The sequence below is a fragment of the Peromyscus leucopus genome, chromosome 17, assembly GCF_004664715.2.
Source record: "Peromyscus leucopus breed LL Stock chromosome 17, UCI_PerLeu_2.1, whole genome shotgun sequence".
NCBI lineage: Eukaryota > Metazoa > Chordata > Mammalia > Rodentia > Cricetidae > Peromyscus > Peromyscus leucopus.
In genome coordinates, this window is record NC_051077.1 from 41,194,278 (window position 1) to 41,219,556 (window position 25,279).

The window sequence follows — 25,279 nt, forward strand, 5'->3', positions numbered from 1 at the left end:
GAATGTCAAGAGCAGAGATGAGTGACTGTGAATAAAAGCTTCAGGCCAGTGTCGAGTCTACCAAATGGAGTTGCAAACAGCTCCGAGTTCTGCAAGCAAAGGCTGTATAGATGTAAATCAAAGAGCGCTCTTCCAAGGCTGGCAGTGTGGGTTCCTCTGGCCCCTTGTCACGCTTCGGTGTCCTCAACCACAGCGTCACACATGGAGAATAATTACTGTTAGCCCCGTGGTCTGTGAGCAATGGTGGCGATAGAATTTTCCCAGGCACTGAATGGGGAGGGCTGTACACACCCATGTCTAGAGATACGACGGTGCGCTTCCCCCACACATGTTCACTCACTTAGAAGAATCACTTAAAAATTTCCCTTTGAGGTGTTCCTTTACATGATTTATATTAAAGGCCTCGTTTTCAGCATATCCCCAGCATCTGGCTATGTACACAGCAGCCTTATATTCCCACCAGGGTAAGACACCTAAAGATATTTTAGTAAGCAGCTTCCTGGGAGGATAAATCATCAGTCACCGTGTCACATTTTTTTAGCATGATCCTAAATTCTGAGAAAAGAAAGACCAGCATTCCTCTGCAGGCCAGGGCAAGGGAACCGCTGACTGGGACAGACTGAGGCACAGTGCTAAAAGCAGAGTGGGTATTGCTTCGGTAGCACCCCCTTTCCGAGCCTCCAGAAGTGTGAAGGATTGAGGGAGGAATGTCCCCGTGACAGGAGTAGCCCTCTCTGACTGTTGGACTGCTAGCTGTAGAATCAAAGTGTCACTGGTTCTTTTGATGGCCCTCCTGTCTTTATAGCGATGGTCTTTCAAGTGAAAGATCCCTTTTTGCTTTTTTCTTATAGATAGTGCTAGAAGGATAGAAATAGGGCTGGGAATACAGTTCAGAGCGCTTGCCTGGCATGCTCGAGGCCCTAGGTTCAATTTCAAAGACGGAAGAAAAAAAAACGGAAGTTTTTCATGTGCAGGTAAGAAGCATACTTATATTTTGACAGCTACCTTCTTTTAAAATACCTAACTGCCACTAAAAGAAATGGTGTCAGCTTGACATTGGTTTCTTGTTTTTTAAGAAATGTAGAAATAACCGGCCTCACACTTCGTTTTCATTGACTGTGAGTCCATTTGCATTATGTATTATTCATTTATTGTATAAAGTTCTATGTTATCAATTCACAAAATAGTCCTGGAACTTCCATTATTCACTGAGGCTTCTGATAGAATGAATACATTTAAAAACAGTCATGTGATCATATTCATGTAAGGAAATAACAGTAGACGGAGAAGCCGGTACATTATTATTGCCAAGGTACTCATCCAGTCTCGAAGAAGTATGAATCGTACAGTTAATTCCCAACTGTTTTACAGCATAGGTTTTTTTTTGTTTCCTGTAAATACATAATGGGGATTAAAAAAATTAATTATTATTTTTTATTTCTGTCAGAGCTACTCTCGTGATGGAGAAATAGCCATTTTTGTTGACCACATTAACTTTATATCGACCCCATTCTGACAAAAGAAACAGTGAGTACTCAACTGTCAACTTCTCAAAGAATTTTATTTCCAGGAACAATAGTCTCTCTGAGTACTGTCCAGTCCCTCTTGCTAATTAAAAGTGCAAACATATGTCGTCTTATGCTTTTCAGATTGTATTTCAAGCAAGCAGACTCCCGACCTCCAGGGCACAGGAAATACCTCTCTCAATGTGCTTTCTTGGCGATGCTCTACCTCCTGCTTAGGAGCAGGCTCTCGGGGCCCCACTTCATTTGTATGCTCCCCCAAGTGCACACAATTAATGACTGTTCCATAGTTGGAAGTTTTCATTTTGGATTTAATGTCCCAAGCTTCCTTTCTTTTCTTTTTTTAAAGACAAAAATAATTTCTTTTTTTAATAATCTTTTATTCAGAGAGTAAGAGACCAATCTCCATTGATCACTGTGTATCCCACTAAAATGCTGCAGTGCTTAGGCTAGGCCCTGGCTAGCTTGTCAGCCGTGACTCTAACATCCTAAGAGATTATTACAAATCTGGGCTTACCAGGGTGCACAACCCAAGGTTGTCTCTTTGGTAAAATTGTAAATAGCAACCAACTGTTTAATGACATAATGTGAATTTTTATAGGCTCATCTAATTCTCCAGCCAGATTGCTCTCTGAACATTTAAGATAATTTCCACCCACTCCTTAGAAATGTTCAACACACAGGCTAATCTCTCACTATTGATTTCCTCCACTATGCATCCTGACTATTGCAAGATCACTTGACCTATACAAAAGATCTCAGTGACAGTCGGTTTAAAAGGAACAGCTTTTCAAAAGAATGCTTGGAAAAGAAATCAGTAAAGATACCAAAGTAACCCTTCCCTGATTCTTAGCAGGGTAGTTTAACTGCATATTTTGACTGGGTTTAGAGGACAGGAAAAAAAATCATACACATTTTTAAGAAGAGGTATCATATATTAGGCTTGTGAATATTTGGGCATCTTGAGGGAAGTACAGGATTCTTATCTAGTGATTGAGAAGTCCAGGTTAAGAGTCCGCCTGAAGCTGGGCTTCTCTGGGCTTCTGTTATTTATCTTAAAAAACAAAAACAAGAAACAAACAAAACCAAAAAAACTAAGCAAAATAAAAATAGACAAACAACAACAAAAAGGAATTGACTCTTTTGGATCCCCCTGTCCTGAACTTCAGTGACCTGTGTCCCAGATGTATAGATCGCCTTGACATATACATTCTTATTAACAAGGAAACTATACTAAAAAAGAGTAAAAACAAAGTATGAACACCTTGTACCTAAAACAACCAGGGCACATGTAACAAATGAGGTTATTTTCCCTCTAAAGACCCATCTTCAATCCTGCACACTCTTTTCTCCACCCTTATCATTATTGAAAAGCAAAAAATTATTTTGAATATTAAATATTCAATTTGGTTAATTTTGAAGTTATTTTTTTCACACCCCTGAAATATTGCCCATTAGCAGAAAATGGTGTCAGAAGGGCTTTATTAATACTAATTCCTTTCCTGGACTTCCAAATAAAACAACATCATTGTTTTCAGCCATGGGTGGGTAGGGCTCCAGAACTAATAATTAAATAACACCACTTTTCAAGTTGCCAGATTAAATGGAATTGAAGCACATGAAACCATTTCCATATCTCTTGGAGTGAAGATTTATTTAAGATAGACTAAATGAATTACATGGATCCCACTCCAAAGCCTTCTTCAATAAAAGTCATGACTGGACAAAGATCAGATTTTTTAAAATTTAAAAATAATAGAAAAGTAAAAATAGATTTCCTAGAGAAATTTCTCCCCTAACTTTTTTTTGTGTGCGTGCATGCATGCATGTGTGTGTATGTGTGTGTATGCATGTGGTATTTTGCTGATTCTATGAAATCTGTCTTTGGAGTAACTGGGTAGGAAAGTATTTTGTTGTTGTTGTTGGTTTGTTTGTTTTTGTTTTTAACTGGATTCATCCAAGGACACTGAATTAGGATGTCAGCTGATTGGTGGAACACGAACTCTTTATGAATCATGACGGATACTATAGGCCCTGAAAGGAGAATGGCAAATGTGAACGAGAGCATGTAATATAAGTCTTAGATGCCATGGACCCTTGTTTAAAGAGAAGACAAAAGAAAACAGAATAGTATGAGCACTCTAAAATCATCTGCAGCACTTTAAAGGGTTAAACCTGCTTAACCCATTCTTAGTCAGAGAATGGCACCAAAGAGTACAGCTCACCCCTCAAGCGTGGCTAGTTCTAGACCTGTGGTAGCCTCAGGTTGCCAGAGCATTCATGCGCTCTGTTTCCACCCCCCTCCCACCCAACTAATAGGATCCATTCATAGCTACTCACTACTGCAGGATTTGACCTGAGAAATGCTAGGATCGATTAACTCAGCAGTCATGGTGAACAGTCCCTAGATAATCTTTACCCTTGGCCAGCAAGGGAACTGCTAGTCTCGAGTTCTCAGCAGCAGCTGGTGAGGTTCTCAGCCAAGTTCTTCAGATGTAGGAACTTCTCCCGGACAGCCTATGTCGACATGGCGTTTACACATCTTTCAACCCGGCTTCCTGGATCTAGGAAATGTTATTCCTGACTCCTGTGACCCAGATGCCCATGACAACACAGTTCACAGTCTGTAGGTAATCGCTCTTCTTTCCTTTCTAGGAGCTGGCATGGTGGCTATTTTTTTCTAAAACAGTCATGTTGATATGTCCAAAAATCCACTGCTGAGTCTCGGATAGAGGGTCACATCTGGCCATGAAAATCTTCTTCTCTGCAGGATTACAATCCATGCAGCTGTTGCTCACAGCATGGAATAGTGTTCTGTCCTAGGTGGATCAGAAAGAAAAGATTGATAGAGTATGTGGAGAATGCTACAGCCCCAAGTTTATATATGTAAAATATTTGTTTGTATTTGAGTATATACCCAGAGTCTAACTAAACCAGTTCTCAAGTCAAAGAATATGAGATTTCAAAGGATCCATAACTTGCAAGACAACTTAAGCTGAGACATTAATTATTAATTAATTAATTATTTAAAAAGAGCAATTCAACTTCGACGTTTAATCAGATAGCAGAGAGGATTCTGTAGTCGAGCAGCTAACAAAAAAAAAAAAAAAAAAAAAAAAAAAAAAAAAAAAAAAAAAAAAAAAAAAAAAAAGCAATTCACTCGTTTCTAGTTTCGTAGTGAGTGTTTTGCTGCATGTTTAGCTGCTTACAAGTATAAAGGGCTTCCAATCATTTGGATAACATATGGCATGTACACACACACACACACACACACACACACACACACACACACACACACACACACTGTGTTGAGGGCACAGGAAGTAATAAACACACCCAACTAGACGAGCGAAATTTCCCTGTTCTCACACTGGTTGCCTATTGAGAAAGACAAGAGAATTCCATGTTGGAATTGAAATGCCCGGTGCTCAGCTGCTGTCTCCGGAAGATGAATGAAGGGGTGGGGATGAGTGGTACAGGGGCAGTAGCTGAGAGTAAAAAGTCAGGTTTGTGAGTGCTTGAGAATCAGTCTCTTCACGCCCTTCAACCCAGCATCAACGAGGCTGCAGGAGTTTAGATAGCATGCCTCTGATGACTTCTTGTAAACTGGAGGAGGTATCATTTGCTTACAAGACAGTTGTGATAAATAAATCGCCTAAGTCCTTGAGACAGTTCACAGCTCAGTGAATAAAAGATGCTCACTTCCGGGGCACCAAGTTTAAGTACTGAACAAACTCATTATCTGAACACACCCCTTTTTTATTGTGGACCTGGGAAGATAAGGTAGAGCTGAGAGAAAATGACCCCACCCCCATTCCCGCTTAGTATCAATCATTTGAGACAAGGTCCCCAAATTACCACTTAAATTTTAGCATCGAGTAATGTTTTATTATTTAGCTTAGGAAGTGTTTAGGGGTTCTGGTTGTTCTGGTTGCTTTCCTTCAAGGGAGGAACAGTAAATGCACAGTGCTTTTGAGATTAAGAGTTTCTCAGCCACCCTTTGTAAACATTTATGGGTTCCTGGATATTAAGGCTCAATCAAACCAATATTTAATGTCCTTGAAGGATCCGGATATTTGCATGAAGGGAAAGAAGAAATAAGGAAGGAGAGAGGCAACATTGGGCAATCTAGTCCACGTTTCTATTTTTACTGTAAACAAAGGACTGTGCCCAACACAAAGGTCTCTTCTTCTACTCTTTAAGTTTGTTGTGGATTTCCTGAACTTGAATTCAGAAGTCTCCTGAGGTCTCCTTACAGTCCTTTCCAACCTCTTCACCAACTTCCCTGCAGTCCGACCTCAGGGGGAGGTTCTGGGGAACTCTCTTCCTCTGTGGGGGAGATAGTACCTGCCAGGAAGGTGGAGACTGTTCTCAGCTCCTCAGCACAGCCTTCAGGACCACCTGGGCTCCTGACATCCAGGTCCCTCTCTGTCACAGTCACTGTGACTCTGTGCCCAGCATTTTCCTTCCTTGTTTCCCTCTTTTCCCTCCAGCATTTCTCATCATGCTTCACCCTCCATTTCCAGCAGCTCAGCTACATGCATCTGATACATTTTATTAGGTTTCCAAACAACCTTTGTGGTTTTACTTCCTAGAGCACTGGGAATTAAACTCGTTCAAAACGTGGGCATTCTGGGCAAGTGCTGTACCACTGAGTTATATTTCAAATCCCTTCCCATAGCATTCTTTACGGGTTTTTGCATTTATTTAGCGTGCATGCGCCTGTGTGTGCATGCCACAGCGTATATATGAAGATCAGAGGACAATGCGCAGGATTCAGTTCTCTCCATCCACCATGTGAGTTCCAGGGATGAAACTCAGGTCAGGTTTGGTGGTAAGCATCTTTACCCGCTGAACCTTCTACTGAGCCCTCCAAAGACCATTCTTAAATTGCAACGTCCAGGAAAATTCTGTGTGACCTGCTAGATTCTAACTTGCTCTGTTGCATGTACGTGCACCTCCTTCCAGTCTTTAACAGCATTTCCTCCTGCTTCCTTTACCAACAACAGCTCAGGCAGACCTCCAGACACCCCCAGATTCCCCTTAAAAACATGCGTTTCCATGAACCCTAAAATCAGCAAAGAACATGAGTATCCTCTGGTTCCCTGTCCTCACCAGTGTCTGGGTGCTAGCACAAACACAAAAGCAAACCTATTTTTTTTCTGAACATCCATTTCTGAGCCACCAGGTGATCACAGTTTCCAAACGCCTTGTGGAAACACATGTTCTGACAGATACAGGTGTGTTCACAGGTACAGCCTGGCAGGCTATGCAGATTTAGCGCCAACTGGAACACTCCAGAATGTGTTTTCCATGCATGTACTTTGCGTCCTTATAAGAGAAGGAAACTGGGACTCTTTGTGTCTGTCGACACCAGGGACGCTGATGTCCAACAAGATGGGCAAGCAGACACATCCCCGAAGTCTTTCCCTGTCATCGAACCGAACGAGCACTTTGTCCCAAAGTTCGCCCGCGACAGAGACTAATGACAGGGTGTCAAAACTAGAAGCCCTCCCCCGTATCCAGGAGATCAACTGATTGTTCTCTGGCTACAGACTGAACGCTCTTCCGCCTTGTCTTCGAGCGCTCAGCAAGGCCACAGAGATGAAGCTTCTGGGAACAATTTCAGCCATCAACAGAGTATACCTTTGTCACTTTTGACCTTGGGGGTGACATAATTGCTATCTATAGGCGTCTACTGGGCCAGGCTTTTGGGTTACTAAATGTCTTTATCGACGCGTGCGCTAGCTGAAATTAATTCAGCCAAGAGAGTAATCGCCCTCTGAATATGTCTTTTCTCCCGTGACAGCCCTCCTCTCCCCTGCCCTTCATCCCCTCTGTCGTGGCTGCTAACAGAACAGCACCGCCCCCCACCCTCCCCCCATACACTTGTGAATACTTTGCAAAGTGTGATGTTCCATTAAAGTCTTCTGTAAGTGATGATCGATGGTCTGCCTTTGCTTTGCTCTTGGTCCAGTCCTGACAAAAGGTATGGCATAGCCCTGTCTGTTCGGGGTCACCTTTACTTCACCTTGTCTAAGAAAACCAGAAATCAGTGAGCAGGGGGTGTCTAAGGATGACTGAGCTGCCCTTCCTAATCAGTTCACGGTGTCGACCAATCAGCGCATGCAGATGAGCACGGGTGGGACTTTTTCACTGAAAGCCACGCTGCTTCAAAGCTGGCCACAGACTTGACTGGCATCTGTGTGATACCTGTGCATTCCCACATCCCTACTGCCCTTTATGAGCTCCGTATTTACATAGAGTCTGAGCTTTAAAAGAATGAGTGAGCTGCTCCCAACAATCCAGCCTGGGCTTGGGAGCAACAAAGACACAAAGGCAATAAAATAGACGAGAGAGAGAGAGAGAGAGAGAGAGAGAGAGAGAGAGAGAGAGAGAGAGAGAGAGAGAGAGAGAGAGAGAGAGAGAGAATGGCTCACAGGAACAAGATTCTCAGAACAAAACAGGGCACAGCTGGAGAGAGGCAGCACAGTGTCCTGGGAAAAGGCCTGAGATTTGTGGCTGTCCTGGGAGCTGGATGCATTCTAGTCATCCACTTGCTCGCTGTCTGCCGTTGGAGAAGGCACTAAATCCTGTGACCCTTAGCTCACGTGCTTGTAAATATAGATAACGTGCCCGCGTTTGTTATGGGAGGATAAGATGTAGAATGGCTGCCTCCATGATGCACATAGAAGTGACTGTGTAATAGCTTCCTCTTCTCCTCATTTATTTTTAGTCAGAAAAGCATCCCCAGTTCTAAGCATCAGAACGTACTAACCATCTGGTCTGAGACCAGCTAGCTATTCAACACCAAATTATATTTTCTGAAATCCTGGCAAAATAGAGCTTGAAAAAAGTACCCTCTGACTCAAGTTATCCACACTGCACAACAGTGGCGCCCACTTCAATCAAAAGGATTTCGGAGACAAAGGTAATCTAGAGGGAGCAAGGCAGCTTTGCTGAGTAATGACAGTCAGAGCTTTGGCGGGTCTCTAGCTGGAGATATGACTATCCATTCAGGTCCCGAGCTTTTCGGAAGACAGAACAGTCAGGTGGGTGGGCCTTTTGAGTCATCGTTCAGGCAGGCCAATTGAGTTCAACAGATATTTATGAAGTGCCCTTTATATTGCGGTTAGTGTCAGGAAAAAGGTACACGTAGGAAGATAACCTAAGTTGTATCCTCTAACCCAACCAATAGAGGAGAACAATAGGCACATAATAAGTGTTTGAAGTAGAAAAATAGCAGTGAAGTGTAATGTAAATGAAGGTGAATATGAAATAACACATTTATGCATTTGAGTTATTTAAGAAATGAATGGGTCAGATCCTGTTTGACAAGGACTCCACTATCATGATGGGGAACCCACAGAGTCAGCTGACCTAAGCTGCGGGGAGCTCACTGACTCTGGATGACAGCTAGGGAGCCTGTATGGGACAGACCTAGGCCCTACACATCTGGGTAACCGTTGTGTAGCTTGGTCTTTTTGTGGGGCCCCTCGTAGTGGGATCAGGACCTGTCCCTGGCACAAGAGCTGCCTTTTTGTGGTTTATATATCACAATTTCTTTCCATCTTTTGACAGGTACCCAGACTGATTCTATCTATTGGCTATTGTGAACAGGGCCACAGTCAACATGGTGGTATATGTGGTGATATATTGTGTACCCTAATAAAGCTTGCCTGAGGATCAGAGGCAGAGCCAGCCACTGGATTAGACATAGAGGCCAGACAGTGGTGGCACACACCCTTAATCCTATCACTCGAGAGGCAGAGATCCTTCTGGATCTCTGTGAGTTCAAGGCCACAGTGGAAACAGAGCCAGGCAGTGGTGGCACACACCTTTAGTCCCAGTACCGGGAAGCCCACACGCCTTTAATCCCAGGAGGTGATGGCAGGACAGAGAAAGGTATATAAGGCATGAGGAAACAGGAACTAAGGCAGTTCAGCTGAGACCCTTTTGGGTGAGGACTTGGAGGCTTTCAGTCTGAGGAAACAGGATCGGCTGAGTAGTTGATGAGGTGAGGTTGGCTATGGCTTGTTCTGCTTCTCTGATCTTCCATCTTTCACCCCAATACCTGGCTCTGGGTTTTTTATTAAAAGACCATCTAAGATTCGAACAACAGTACATGTTGACTTAATACCACTTGAGTATATAACCGGCTAGATACGGGTAGATAGTGTCGTGGTTATATTTTTGGTTTTATGAGGAATCTCTGTACGTACTCCCATAGTAGATGGGCTAATTTGCATTCCTGCTGACAGAATCATGTTGTTACCCTTGTCCTCACCAGCATTTACTTTCCTGATGAGAGCCAAGTCAACTGGGAGAAGAGAGAATCTCAACGTGGTTCTGATTTGCATTTCTCTGGTGGCTAAGGATCATCATTTATGAAAATTATTTGGTAAATTTGTTGGGATTTGTTATTTGAGAAGAATCTCTTCAATTAATTTGCCTGTTTATTGATTTGATTATTATTTGCTTTTGGTGGCTTACTTTTTGGATCTTTTATATTTCCTAGATATTAATCTTTTATACACAAATAGCTAGTAGATTTTTCTCTCATTCTATAGAATGTCTCTTCACTCTGATAGTAGCTTTCTAATTGGATGTCATCCAGTCTGTCAGTTTTTGCTATTATGTCCTGAGCTAGAGGAGTCCTCGTCAGAAAACCATTTCCCAAATCTAAATCATCAAATGTTTCTCTACACTTTCCTCTAACCATTTCAAAGTTTCAAGTCTTACATTGTGATCTTAAATTCTAAATGTAGGGGCATAGATAATAAACAATGAAGATAATAGGATAATAAATATGGTGCTATGTAAAAACGGGGCAAACTGGAGGACCTGAGTTGACAGTAATGGGGCCAGAAGGAAAGAGAATTAGCTGTTCATGTGTCCAAGTGAAACAGTTTTTAGAAGGAGAAAAGGGCTAGTGCGGTTACTAGGCACACCTTCATGGGTCAGTAGTCTAAAGAAACCAGAATGATGGAGGTTATGGTAGAGGGGATGGAGTGCTAGGTAGATCAAGTTATGGTGACCAGAAAAAGCTTTGGTATCATCGGAATACAGGCAACAGAGTAAGGACTTTAGATGGTTATGTCTGAGAGGCAGGCTAAGGGCCATATTATGAAGACACTTGGGTGCAATTCTAAGACTTGATTCTCCATGTCAGCATTGGGGGATAGTCATTGGAGGGTTTATGCCTAGGATACCGTGGAGAAAGGCATTGGGTTACATCACGAGAAAACAGATGAAGGCCATAGCAAGAATCCAAATTTGAACAGTTACAGAAGGAAGCTGGGGGTAACCAGGGCCATGATTGGAGGGTTACTTGAGAAGTTAAATGCCCAAAGTGTTATAATTAATGGGCTGTGGGGGCTGTGGTAGAGGGAGGAGGTGAGTGACTGAAGTAAAAACAGGATTGAACTGGGAAAATAAAAGATGAACCAGATTAGAAGTGGGAATGATAGTAGTTTCTGTTTTAGACACTGTAAGTTGGAGATGTTTATATGATATCCAGGCTTAGATACCCAATTAGCAGTTGGTTAGTCAAGATGTCAGGGAAGCTTATCTATATGAAATGGAGATAATTACATGAGTTTTTTACACATGATTGAAAACTTAAATTCTAGAACAGCATATGTTGGAAGCGGATACTTTTATAAGCGAGAACTCCTTCATAGTTGACGTCTGTGGTATCTGATATGGAGGAACGAAGGCTTGATGGAATGAGGTTTTCATTTAGACTTATCCATGGCAATAGTTTCTGACAGTCATTTGGTTTGTCAGTGATTCATTTCCTTTAAATCTGTAAAGTGAGTTCAGTAGAAAGGAGGAAGGGATAGAATATGCAATACTAAGGTCTGCTTTGCCAGCTTTCAAGGTTGTAGAGAAGAACAAGGTTGATTCATGACAATCCTTTGAGTTCTTGAAGGGAGAAAAACCAGTTCTGAGTTTCACTGTTGGCTTCTGAGAAAATGCAAATAATTTCCAAAGAGATATAAAAGTGACAAGCAGTCATATTGTCTGCCCATTTCTACTTTTTCTTTAGCAGGCTGTATTTCTCACAGGGGAACATTGGTCTCATGCATTATTGAGGCCCATCAGAAATGGGCCTCTGGATGTTTTTAGTGTGTGTGTTGGGACACTGCTGGCTACAGCTCACTCTCAGCTGGTCCTCGGCCTCTTCTATGTTCACTGGGCTATGCATAGTGATGCACCAGGCATATCCTCAGTTCCTCTGAGAGCAGGCAGAAAATTCCAAAGTGTTAAATTCCTCCTCTTCCATGATCATCTCCCTTAACTAAATTCTTAGCCTGACCTTTATTGTCTTGTATAGTTAGCCACTATACAGATATCTGGTTTCATAGGTCATCATTTTCCTTCACGCTATGCATTTCAGGTGGCTTCTTTCTGTTCCTTGTAGAAAACCAAGATTCTGCCTACTTCAGGTCTTGGGATAAATTGATTCATATATATATATATATATATATATATATATATTATATATATATATATATATGTAGTCTCTTCTTGTACCACTTTCATCATTAACTTCTACTCATCCTTTTGGTTTTTTTTCAAAAACCATTTGGAGCTTCCCCTACACCTCTGGCCTGTGTAGTGCTCAGTGCTTTATGTTGTCATCTTATGCCATGTCTTAGTTTGGGTTTCCATGGCTCCGATGAAACATCAAGACCAAAGCAGCTTGGGGGAGGAAAGGATTTATTCAGCTCATGCTTCCACGTCACAGTTCATCATCAAAGGAAGTCAAGACAGGAACTCAAGCAGGGTAGGAACCTGAAGGCAGAGGCCACAAAGGAATGCTGTTTCCTGGCTTGCTCCTCATTGTTTGCTCAGCCCCCTTTCTTACAGAATCCACAGGTGGCCCCAACACCTACAATGGGCTGGGGTCTCCCCCACCAATCACCAACTAAGAAAAGAAGGCTTGCTTATAGGCTGATCTGATGGAGGCAGTTTCTCAACTGAGGCTCCCTCCTCCCTGATAACTCCAGCGTGTGTCAAGTTGACATAAAACTAGCCACTCCATGCTGGAACCTTATGTATGTATGGATGAATGTATGTACATATGTATGCATGCATTTTTATATGTATTCCCGCTGAACTCAAAGTTCCACATGTAGAAATTTTTTTTAATCAAGCTTATTGCTTCTGTTCATATCTCTTATGCCCTCTCAATCAACCTGCCTGGAGTCTCAGGAACATAACACCTGTTTACTGCATCCCTACGTGTCACATGGTGCTAAGTGCTCCACCCAGATTTCCTCTCTTCTCCTCCCTTTAAACACTTCTTGAGAAACCAGAATGTGGGGAAACAGGAAGTTAGACTCAATTATCCCTTTAGCAAATTTGAATTAAGCCCTACGATGTGCCACATGTCTTTTTGGTATACAAGAAGACTGCACAGACGGATCAGTCCTTTTGTGAAATTCACTTTCTAATGTTTACTCATGAATAGTTTAAATAGTACAGAAATGCTTGGTATAGAAGTGCAACTACTTAGACAATGTGTTTCTCTACACCAATTTGGGGTGTTAAAATCAAGCCAGAAGATAGCTTGCTGAAAACATGGACGGTAATAGCTAACAACCCAACTCTTATGTGCCATGCTCTAAATGCAATGAATTTTTACTTACCTATTGCAATAGCTATTGAAGGTGAATGCTTTTATTATTTTCATTTCATAACAAGGAAATAGAGAAACGTAGCAAATCTTCCAAGGCTCCAGTGCCAAGACACATAGTGGAGCTCATGACTCAAATGGCAGCGCCCCCCCCCCTCCGGCCCCAGGAGTCAGAGCCTATATCCTCAATGTCTTGAGTGGCAAAGCATTTCTCTTCTTGGCTGAGGCAACTAGCAGTCTGGCTCCTTCTCCGTGTCTACTCAGACCGGAAGAAGTGTCCTCATCAACAACCTCATGAGTCTTTCAGAGCTCTAATCACCAAGCTCTGTTTCCATGTGGCTATTTAGACCCTGGCGAGCACTCACCTCAGCATTCTATAAGAGCAGGAGGATGGTCTATGATAGAGTCTTTCTAATTCAGACTGATGTAGAGTGGCAGTTAAGCACATTAGGGAAAATGTTAAGCAATGGGGTTGTAGCTAAATTGGAATGGCACCCGTTAGAACACTGTGCCAGCCAACGGACTTCAGCTAGGTAAGACACATAGGCAAAACCAGAGCTCGATGGTGGCCCCATTTGAAAGGTTCTCCTTCTTGCTTTCAGAACAACCCTCAGCTGGTTCTCAAGGGTCCTTACGGGTGACCAGGATCGACTTTCAGCTTGGAGGAAAAAGCTTAAGTAGAACACTCCTAAAACCGATTTCGCCAAGAGAGCACCAATAGAGTAAATATGTGCTTTCCCAGTGACTAATCCTCTTTCCACCAGATTGATTGTTGAAAAACAAAGTCACACCTCTCTACATTGCCACTTCCTGCTGGCACAGGGTATACTAGTGGATGTTGCATGTCTCGTGGACAATATAGCTTCATCGCTTAGTAGATGTCTGGCCTTCTTGGGAATTAGCTTTGCTCTGTTCTGATAAGGTAGCTAAGCTGTCAGTTGGAACTGAAATCTTCTTAGGGTACAGGGACTCAGTACATGGGAGCCAAGTCACTCTATTCCACAGAAGTGGCCACAGCAGACACTGTGCATCTGGTTTTCAAGAAAATGTTTTCAAAGTCTTTGTTTTCTGATGGTCCAGCTGGAGGACACTGGCCTAGGAGAGATTATTAGTATTAGGTAAATTTGTATCCTGGTAAGGAAATTCCTTCAAATGGTGCTCATTGGTCCTCTAGTGCCACTTCTGATATATAATAGAGGGCTCAGTTAGTGAATTTGTGCATCGGGAGGTAATTAACTCAGATGAAGGCATTAAATGTGTGTTGATTCAACTGTGCGTAGGAAAATAATAAAGTATTTCAATTGCTATTAAGTTGGGTCAAAGAGTCAAAATCCAGATTGAGGTAAAATTGTGAATTTAAACCTTTTATTACTATTTTTGGGGTATGACGGTAATTAACTCAAGGCCTTGTGCATTGTGTGTAAGAATCTGCTCTATGATTGAGCTACATTTCCAACCCACGAGATAGAACTCAATAGAGACAAATGGCTAACTCCACACATACGAAAGATGAATTATACAGGTAGAAGATGAGAGAGGTGTCAGGGTAGCAAAGAGAAAGAGGTTATTAGTATTTTTAAATGCCAAGAGCTAATTAAAAGCCAAGTGTATGAATTAAGCAAGAAAACTAGTCAGCTCACGCTTAAGTTAACAGCAACACAGGTTATAGCAAGAGATGATAGAGGCTTCTTAAACAAGGGGGGCCAGTCACTCCTCCGTTTTCCATGATTAAAGAAGACGGGCAGTTTTATACTCCTTTCTGGGTTGTATGCTATCTTCTAGGACTCTCTAGAGTAGTGGTGGCCAACCTTCCTGATGCTGCGGCCCTTTAATACAGTTCCTTCAATTGTAGCTATAACATTCTTTTTCATTGCTACTTCATAACTGTGACTTTGCTACTGTTATGGATGATAACGTAAATATCTGTGTTTTCTGATGGTCTGAGGTGACCCCTGTGAAAGGGTCATTCAACCCCCAAGGGGTTGCAACCCACAGGTTGAGAACTGCTGCTCTAGGTGGAATATCCAGGAGATGAGTGTGATCCAAGCAAAGTCATGTGAAGGGTAGACTCTGGAAACTGGACCACTTCCTCAGAAGTAAAGACTAGTGAACAGGCAGACATTACCAAATAGTTTTCATTTGTCTTGAGCAAAAAGGATTAAACTTAATCTCTAGAGTACCACAGGCTAGCAAAGACCTTCCCAGCAAGAGGGAGTGTTGGGAATGAATGGGCGGACCGGGAAGAGTTGAACTCTTCAACTATGGCCAAACACTTAGCATCTTGTAAATGTGTCAAAAATCAGAAGCCGAGTAGAAGCGCATCCCTTCTTTGTTAACTTAATTGTGGACACTGTAGTCATTTTGGGCCTTAAGTCCTGTCTCACTAGAATGCTTCAGACTAGCAGATGCCTCCCACCTGGCATCTTTGTGGACCAGCATGATTTTATGATGTAGAGACCAAAGCCTAGCATGTAAGTGAAAATAAGTCATCAAATGTTGGCACATGCCAAGAATTTCACTCACTCACTCACTCACTCACTCACTCACTCACTTTAAACTAATGGGTCAGTTGTATAGATATCAGTTTAACTTTCTTATCTCTACTCCCTGTTTAATGCAACTTAAAAGTATTTTTTTTTTTTTAAAAAAAATGGGAATTAAAGTTTAATTCCCTAGAGAGCAACTACAAAATCAGAGTTTCTTCTCACAAATGCCAGGCAAGAACTGAAGTACAGCCCAGCCCCCTTCTGCCATTTTCTCTATGGAGGCCTTGACATTTCCCCCACCCCCAGACTTGAACTCAACTATTTATCTTAAGCATTTTATGATAACTACAAAGAACAGCTTTTTCAGTTCATGTTCTAGTTTTTGTTGCCCAAGTAGAGATAATTGTTTTCATCCTGTTGAAACCGTGCTAAATGTTCTAATTCAATTTTAATAGTTTAGTTGCACAGTCTTTTGGATTTTCAAAATACTCAAACACATCATCTGTGAATAGTCCATTTATCCTCTTCCTCTCAAATCCTGACGCCTTTAAACTTCTTTATTCTTCTGATTACACTAAATATGAGATCCTGTGCAAGTTTGAATAGAGGTGATTACAGTCTACATCTTATTTTATACCCAGTCTCTCAGGGAAAGTTTTCTCTTTCTCCCCTTTCTCCCTCCCTCCCTCCTTCCTCTCCTCCTCCTTCTGCCTCCATCCCCTCCCTCTTTCATACAATCTTCCTCTTTGGTCCTGGCTGGCTAGCCTGGAACTTGCTATACAGAACAAGACTAGCCTTAAACTTACAGCCTTCCTGCTGCTTCTGCCTCCTGATAGGATTGCAGGAGTGTTCCACCACATCTGCACAGCTGGAGGGAAGTTTTGGTAGTAACAAGAGAGCCATGTTTGTGGGCTTTTAGATGTACCTATATATGGTAGATTAAGTTAGTTGATTTCTATGAGTTTGCTTTCTATTTGGCTATTTGGTGAGATAGTGGAAACTTTAGTATTACACACACACACACACACACACACATGAATGCACGTACACACACTCATATTTATAAGTATATATATATTTTTTGCAGTCACCTCTCAAATAAATGGCTTGTGCTCAGTTTCTTAATTTAGGTTATATATTTGGGGACACTTAAAATAAGATACAAGCTATACAAGCCATCCAATAAAATGTGCATGTAAAAGGAGTAGGCTGTGGGCGACAACTTTCAATCTGGTGAGGGGGACAGCGGTTCTGTTACTCAACAGAGATTTGCTTCAGTGATGTGGCATGCTCGGTTACACTTCAACACTGTGATCAACGTAAAGAGTGTGTTTGTCACCCACACAGATGGGGATTTGGACCTACCATCAGAAATTCAGCTCCAAGTTTTACATGGTTATCGGTTAATTATTATCCCCGTTAGAGTAATGATGAAATGAAAGTGGAGGAGAAATTGCCTTAAGCTTTTGTGTTGCTGTTCTGAGACAAGGTGTCACTTGGTAGCCCTGGCTCACAGAGTCTAGGCTAGGACTCATTGTCCAGGCTAGGCTGGTCTTGCACTCGTGGAAATCCTCCAGCTTCTGCCTTTTGAGTCCTAGGATTACAGTTGTGCACCACCACTCTGGCCAGGCTATAGTAAGTTGGACTAAGACTTAAGAGAGCCTGACCATTATGTTGACCAGATGCTGAAGGGTTTGGACGAGAAGTGAGAGGTAAAATGAGTTTGTCTTCTACTCAGTGAGAAACCAAGTGGCGTATAAACCAGAGGAATGTAATGGCCAGGTGTTTGGGAAGCTCCCCCTGAACGAAGTTCACTGTGAGAAGGGCAGGGAGATCCTTTAGGAAGCCATCATAGTGATGGAGGGTAATATGGGAACCAGGGCAGGAGCTGTAGCAGGGGCAAAGTGTGTGTGCGTGTGAGAGAGAGAGACAGAGAGAGACAGAGAGAGAGAGACAGAGACAGGCAGAGACAGAGACAGGCAGAGACAGGGACAGGAACAGGGACAGGAACAGAGACAGAGACAGAGATGGAGACAGAGACAGAGAGAGGGACAGAGACAGAGACAGAGACAGACAGAGGGGTATTTGAAGACAATGGCTGGGCAAAGGGAGAAACAAGTAGTAGTGACTGAACAGATGTGTGGACTGAAGAGGAGAAAAGAGTTTCTTCTTGAATAATTGTTTAAATGTTATCACTGGGTTGCTGCTCTTTGAACAGGGAGCCCCCTGGTGGCAAAAGAGAACCAAGGTGGGGATTCCTCTCATACAGGGCACTGGTGGGCTGTTCTGAGACACATTGCCTACAACCATAGTTACAATATTATAAAATAGGGATGCCCCTCTTTTTTTGGTGTAGCAAAGAGACATATTTAAGAACAGCTGAGAGCTAATTAATTGTTGATAATGAACCAGGAAGTAGGATCTGATCACAACCTTGAACTGTTCAAAGGAGGTAGATACTAGCCAACTTCTTTCTCCAAGAAATCTCCATGTAGTTGGAAAAGATTAGCTGGCTTCTGTAGCACTAAATTCAACACACACTAGGTACCTCTCCTGGGGATTATTGATCTTGTTTCTTAAAGAGCACAGCCGAGAAGTGAATAGAGACTTTGAAGCTGGATGCATCTGAGTTTGAATGCCGGCTTTGCCACAATTGTGCCAGCATTAGTATCCTTCCCTGTCCATTGCACATAACAGCACCTCAGTGGTTATGGGGATTCGGGTGATGGGTGTGAATCAAGGCTTCCTCTTCCTTAACAGTTGGAGGTGGTCCTGAGGATTCCCTCAAGTGCTCAGGTGATGGTCCTTTAGGCTAATCCATAAATATCTAATTTAAAATATGGTAATAAAAAGGGGGCACTCCAAAACAACCTCAGAAAAATTAGTGAACTGGTAGACCACTCCATTTTCCTGAGGCCAAGGACTGTAGCTGAGCAGGGATCCTGAGAGCTCTCCATCTGTGTGTTTTTTTTTTCCTCTAGGTGTTGAGCAGCCCTTGAATTTTCCAAAATTCCAAAACAGGTGTGCTACATAGGTCTGAGTCATCGACCAAGATGAGATATTTCAGAAACTTGCCATTTTAAGCCTTGGGCATGTTCCTGATTGAGTATAAATACCTTGCTTGCTATATAAATATGCAGAGTGTAACCTCTTGCTGAGCACTGCAACCGATCTGAGAAGCTAGGAAGAGCATAATCACATCTAGCGATTATCTTTCACCAATCCAGTCCCTTTGGATACTGGAAAGGTTTGCAGTGTTAAAGCTCATACGAGTTAGCATTTGAAATCACTGTAGCCCATTTTTTTTTCCTCTCCAGGAGCTCTGTGTGCACATGCATTAGTTGGTCTTATCCATCTGTAAGCTTTTGTAAGCTCCCTAATGAAAACAACTGCATTTTCAAGGCTTAATTGCATCTTATTGAGTGGTCTATCTCTCGTTCTGTAAATGTCCAATGATGAGAAATGTTCTGTTCATTAGAAACCACCAGCATGTGAGGGAGAGCTGGTGTTTTATTGACGCATCCAGAAAATATCATCCTAAAGGTCAGAAAATAACTATTGGAGAAGAAAAAAAAAGCTTACCCAACTCCACTCCTCATAGACAATATTGTATTGAATAGCGAGAGTTTGACAGGACTAATCAATTACACACTTCATAAAGAAAACAGTTAGCAATTCCCTTCCTGTGTACTTGTGAGAGCATCTTCTCATTAGCTCTTTAGATTTTAAATTGCTTTGTAAGACGCAACAGCTAACATTTTGTGCTTTTTCTTGAGCTACAGCAAACGTCTGCTGGATCCGAGGGAGGTGCTGACACGTGGAGTGAAGAGTACAATGGAGTCTGCTCTGAGTGAGGCTGGTTTGGGGTACCCACCTCAAGAGGTAGGAACTAGGCTTTCATGAAGTGAAGAAACCCATCCAAAGCTACTGCCCACACCACTATCCATCCCCTCAGCCTCTCCCTTCAGGTTTCTGTAATTTGGGGGAACATGGGCTCGCCTTTGTCACAGGTAGCCATGCTCCCGGATATAGCACTAGGTACATTTTTTTTCCCTGATAACCCGAATAAGTCTGGATTGTGCAGACTTCTGTAAACAGAAGGCATCGGCTCCCCGGCTGGGAAATAGTTAAAAATAATACTTGAAAATACTTAAAAGTAATATAATTGCTTAATTAACTCAATAAACATGAGCCTATATTTGTTTTAAAATTATTTTCTATCATTAAGTATATTTGTTTTAAACTATTTCTATCATTAAGTATTATCTTGTAATGTAATATTTTTTAGGTTTCCCAAATACATTTGCCTTCGATATATCTGGGAAGACTTTTGGCCAAACGATCACAAATGGGTTACTTTTTGTCCAAGTGTTACAATAATATCTATGTGGATATATATGTATGCGTGTGTGTGTGTGTGTGTGTGTGTGTGTTACTGCAACTGTTTTAACCAGACAGCTGCCACACAAGAGCCAGGGGTATGCAGTTAGTTAATAGATGCATTAATCTATGTGTGTTGTGAATTAGGATTTTTTTTAAGAATTATACATGTGTATTTGCTTATTTGACATGTGGCCACTTTTTCCCCCAAGTTGGTTGAGCTGAGTTTAGAGTCTTCCCTGTGTTACTAGTAATCTGGAGTCATTTTTCAGTTATAGCTGCTTGGGAAATGGTACACACAATCAGTGAGGGTGTGAGCATCTCTACTGCATCTTTCCCTGTCACGGTGGCCTCCACATGTGTGAGCTGGGTGTGTGTACATATGTCCAGGTGACTGAACCAAGACAGTGTGTTTTTAACCAACTTGTCAATCTGAAAATCATGACTGTTATAGACTAGTAGTTGATGATGTGTTACATTTATTTATGCTGTGGAACATTTGTTTAACGATGCAAAGATGTGCTGCATTCTTTCACGTTGCATTTGTTTATCTGTGAAGCTGTGTTACTGTGCCTGTCTGGAACACCTGATTGGCCTAATAAAGAGCTGAATGGTCAATAGATAGGCGGGAGAGAGAAATAGGTGAGGCTGGAAGGCAGAGAGAATAAATAGGAGAAATCTGGAAGGAGAGATCAAGGAGCAAGAAAAGGAGGAGAGGAGGACATCAGGGCCAGACATGCAGCTATGCAGCAAGCCCTGGAGTAAGAAACAAAGAAAGGTATAAAGAAAGACAAAAGTCCAGAGGCAAAAGATAGGTGGGATAATTTAAGTTAAGAAAAGCGGGCTAGAAACAAGCCAAGCTAAGGCTGGACAATCATAAGAAAAGATAAGCCTCTGTGTGTGTATTTATTTGGGAGCTGGGTGGTGGGCCTCCAAAAGAGCCAAAAAAGTAAAACAACAACAAGTGAAACCCCAACCCACTACACATGACAATCCGAGAATGACCGCAGAACCGACTCTTACCTTCCGGTATCCCCAGAGCTGGTTCCCTTTCATGCCGTGACAGTCATAGAGCGTGACAGGGCTGCTGTGTGAGATTGCATCAAAGCAGAATTTTCGGGTGTGCAGAGGCTCACCGGGTCGAATATCTTCTCTCCACCCAAAAGTAAAGAGCTGGCAAAAGAACAGTAGCAGAGAAGCCACGGTGAGTTCACGTGGGGGGCGGGGGGAGAGACGTCGTCGTGACAGTGCAGAGCTCCCATTTTGTGAATACCAGGAAGAAGTCTAGCTCAGCACAATAGAGGCATTGAAAGGGCATGCTTCAAAGGGCTCCCATTTTGTGAATACAGGGAAGACATCTATCTCAGCATGCCTCAAAGGGCGGTGAGAAGCTGTACCTCTGGCCAGACTGGTAAAAAGGCAAGGGAGAAATTTTCAGTTAGGAACAGGTAAGGAAGGGGAAAGGGGAGGGGTGGAGGGAGGGAGGGAGAGAGAAAGGTATTTTGAAGGTGGGGGAAGAGGAGAGGGAAGGATGAAGGAGGAGAGAGGGGAGAGGGAGAAGAGGGGCTAGGAAGGAGAGGAGAAGGAAAAGCCTTTAATAAAACTTTTAGCGTTTGTCGCGTAGATAAAAGGTTCCTGGATCAGGGACTGCAGCGTTAGCCTAATGAGCAGATTAACTGCCAACGGACAAGACTTAAAGTTGAGCTGGATTGATGCTCGCACCTTGAAAAATCCAATTTAAAGGAAAGCCGAGCGCAATGGAGTAAAGAACAGGCAAATTAATTTTCTAGCCTAGGTCAGAGGAATTCTGTGGGGCAATAGAGACAGTTTTGGATCGTAACTCACAATAAGATGTACAGTTCGCACTTATCGGTCCCTGACCTCCAACCTGAAACAGGAGTTTCATGGGATGATAGGTACCACAACTCCACTGAATACTTCAATTAATATGCCGTCCATCGTTTCCTATCCTTGTCTGGGTTATCCGTCTCACTCTATATTACAAATGCTGCTTATGACGTCCTAAATGAACTTTACAATGGGCTCAATTAACAAACAGCATTCCTATTGAGAAAGAGAGCATTTTCTTGAGTTCCCTGAGCTGAACCACATTTGTAGGGCACGTCCAAGAAAGTCCTTAATTAACGGAGAAGACGGACCGGAGAAGCCTTGGGCTTTCTTCCCGTTCTGGTTCAGTAGGTTATGTAATTCTCAGACGAGCGAGGACTCTAGGAGGCAGACAGCTGTGTGAAGCAGAACTGTCAGGGCCAATGTCTTACTGACTGACGGAGAGCAAGCGGAGTGGAGAGCTGTATGCAGCTAATGCCCTCACCACTGGCCTGGTTCTCCGTCTACTTGGGTTTTCAGTTCCTACCGAGAGAATCTGGGGCAATTCCAGAGATGGCTAAGGGAAGACAGTTACGTGATGGGAATCTGAAAGCGACTGGAAGGACTAGGTGAGGAGGTCTAAATTAGGCAAAGAAATGATTGAAATCCAATACATGCGTGAAGGCATCTGAGTAAAGGTGGGTGTCTATGCTCTGTTCCCTTGAAAGGCAGGACAAGAGACCAGTTCAGACAGGACAAGGGGTGTCAGGTTGGGCACTTGTGATGGAGTCTTGAGCAGGAATTGTGTTCTCTGTCTGTCTGTCTGTCTGTCTCTCCTCGTCTTAGGTCCTTCACACAGGAGAAGTGTCTATTTGTGCTGTTCCTAACTTTGAGCTCTCTTCTAAGGGGGCTGCTCCCGTGGCTTTTGAAGTACCATGCTCCTCCGCAGTAACCGTCTTTCATCTGTCTGCTCAACATGGCGTCACCAGGGGTGTCTGTCCTCCTTCTTTCCTGCTCGGGCTTAAATTCTCTCAGACCAGCTTTCACCGAAATGCTCCGAACCCACCAACCACGTTGGGTCTGGCTCCTGGCAGGGTTTTCCAACCGTGTCTCCCAGAGGACTCAAATTCAGCAGATCCTGCACTCACCGGAGTTTCATTTCTTGGCTAGCCTGTTCTCCTGTGATTTGTTTCAGTTGGTGGTAACGCCATTCATCTCGTCAGCCATGGAGTCTCGGAACTTTTGCCTCCTCTACTTTCCTCATCTAATTACCTGGCGAGTCTTACCGCCGTCTCTCTTCTTTGGCAGGACTGGGCATGGAGCCCACCGCCTCACACACACTGGGCGACCACCGCACCGCTAAGACACATCTTGGCACTTTCGTTTCCTAAGCATTTCTGGAATTAGTTTCATCCTCCAAATCTTCAACATCTCTTGTGTAGACTATTGTAATAACCTGTTTCTGTTCCTAATTCTTTCCCGTACGTGTGTATGTGTGTGTGTGTGTGTGTGTGTGTGTGTGTGTGTGTGTGTGTGTGCATACACACTCACTCTCATGGCGGTTCAGGGGTCAGAGGACAACCGTAGGTATTATTCTTTAGCCACTGTACACTTTGGTTTTAAAGACAAGGTGTCTCACTGGCTGGGACTTGCCATGTAGGCTAGACCGGCAGCCAGTGAGCGCTAGGGACCCTCACGAATGCTTTGCTTCCCCAGTGCTGGGACTAAAAGTGTGTGTGTGCCACCAAACCTGGCTTTTAAAATGGATTCTGGGGCTTGAACTCGGGTCCTTGTGTTCGCAAAGAAACACATTCCATGAGCCGCTTCCCTAGCCCCTGCCAACCTTCCTGTCCTTGTTGCCCACGCTCCTGCCCCTCCTAGTGGACAGCGAAGTCGGTCTGGGATGCCCGTCTAGTTAGGTCTTCTGTCAGCCTAGAATCCTGCGATGGTTTTTCTCCTCGGTCTAGATGTCCAGTCATCCAAGCAGCCTTCGTTTCTGAACCGCTTCATCTTCTTCCTCTTTCCTCATTCCGTCATGACCGTCCACTGGGTTTCCATATTGCTCACCAGGTCGTGAGACCCTTGGTGGCGGAGGGTGTCCTTTTAAAACTCACCTTCCCAGCACCCAGAAAAGCACAGGTGCTTGATATGTTTGACATGTGTAACATGTACTACTTACCTCAACAGAAACTTGAAATAACTGTCAAGATAAATGACAATAGTTTTAGTCTTTTTTTTTTTTAAATGGGTCCTACTGGCCTTCAACTCATCACATAGCCCAGGCTGGCCTTAAATGCCACATCCTCTTGCCTCAGCCTCCTGATGACCGAGATCATAGGTATGCCCCATTCTGCCTGGTTTCGATCAAGAAATTGTAACTGGTATACCTATATCTCTTTTGTCTCTGTTGCTGTGTGTGTTTGGGGGTGTTTGTTTGTGTGTCTGTTTATTTTGAAAGATTTATTTTGGCTCATGTTGGAGGAAACCCTCAATTACTGTAGAGAAGACACGCGGGCTGGCGTGTCTGTCAGGTTGCTGCCCACATTGCCTGTGCAGTCAGAGAGGGAGAAGCAGATGCAGAGATCCACAGCCAAGCACCAGGCCGAGCTCCAGGATTCCAGTCGAAGAGAGAGAAGAGGGATTCTACGAGCAAGGGGCATCAAGATCATGATGGGGAAACCTACAGAGGAAACCAAACCAAACTAGTGAGAACTCATGAAATTTAGACCAACAGCTGTGGAGCCTGCATGGGACTGGGCTAGACCCTCTGCATAGGAAGACAGTTATGAAGCTTGATCAGGACCCACCCTTAGGACATGAACTGGCTTTTTGGAGCCCAGTGCCTATGGTGGGTCACCTTGCACAGCCTTGGTGCAGGGGGAGGGGCTTGGACCTGCCTCAGCTGAATGTACCAGGCTCTGCTGACTCCCCATGGGAGACCTTACCTTGGAGGAGGTGGGAAATGGGGGTGGGACGGGGGCAAGGCTAGGGTGTGGGAGGAGGGAGGGGAGTCGTGGTTGATATGTAAAATGAATAAAATTTCTTAATAAAAAGTACTTAAAAATAAATAAAATAAAAATAAAAATAAATAAAGGATGCTAGAGGAGCATCCGCGTTCATCTCTCTCAGGATTGCTCAGCTCAGTCAAACCTCTTGGGAAAAGCCACACAGGTACCTCCTGAGGTGTGTTTCTTGGGTGATTCCAAATGCAGGCAACCAGACGTTTTAAACATTTTATTTGCTTGTTAACTTTAGGGGGTGGGAGCTGAGGCAGAGGCTACGGAGGAGCACACTGTTACCGTCATGTTTCTGCTCAGTCCCTCTTTCTCTCTCTGACATACTTGTTCTCTTTCTTGTTTTCCTCATCATCCTCTTCTTCGTTCTTAGAGACTTCCATAGAATGTGTTTTGATCATATTC

At 43.2% G+C, this 25,279-nt stretch overlaps 1 protein-coding gene across 1 annotated transcript in view; it reads right to left on the reverse strand.

Annotated features, from left to right (window-relative positions):
* Positions 1–776: 776 nt before the first annotated feature.
* Galntl6 (polypeptide N-acetylgalactosaminyltransferase like 6) overlaps positions 777–25,279 on the reverse strand; it is a 1,066,425-nt gene continuing 1,041,922 nt past the window's right edge. Inside the window, 2 exon segments of the mRNA XM_028889258.2 lie at positions 777–4,342; positions 21,057–21,206. Coding sequence (XP_028745091.1) covers positions 4,175–4,342; positions 21,057–21,206 — 318 coding nt within the window. The 3' untranslated portion in view covers positions 777–4,174.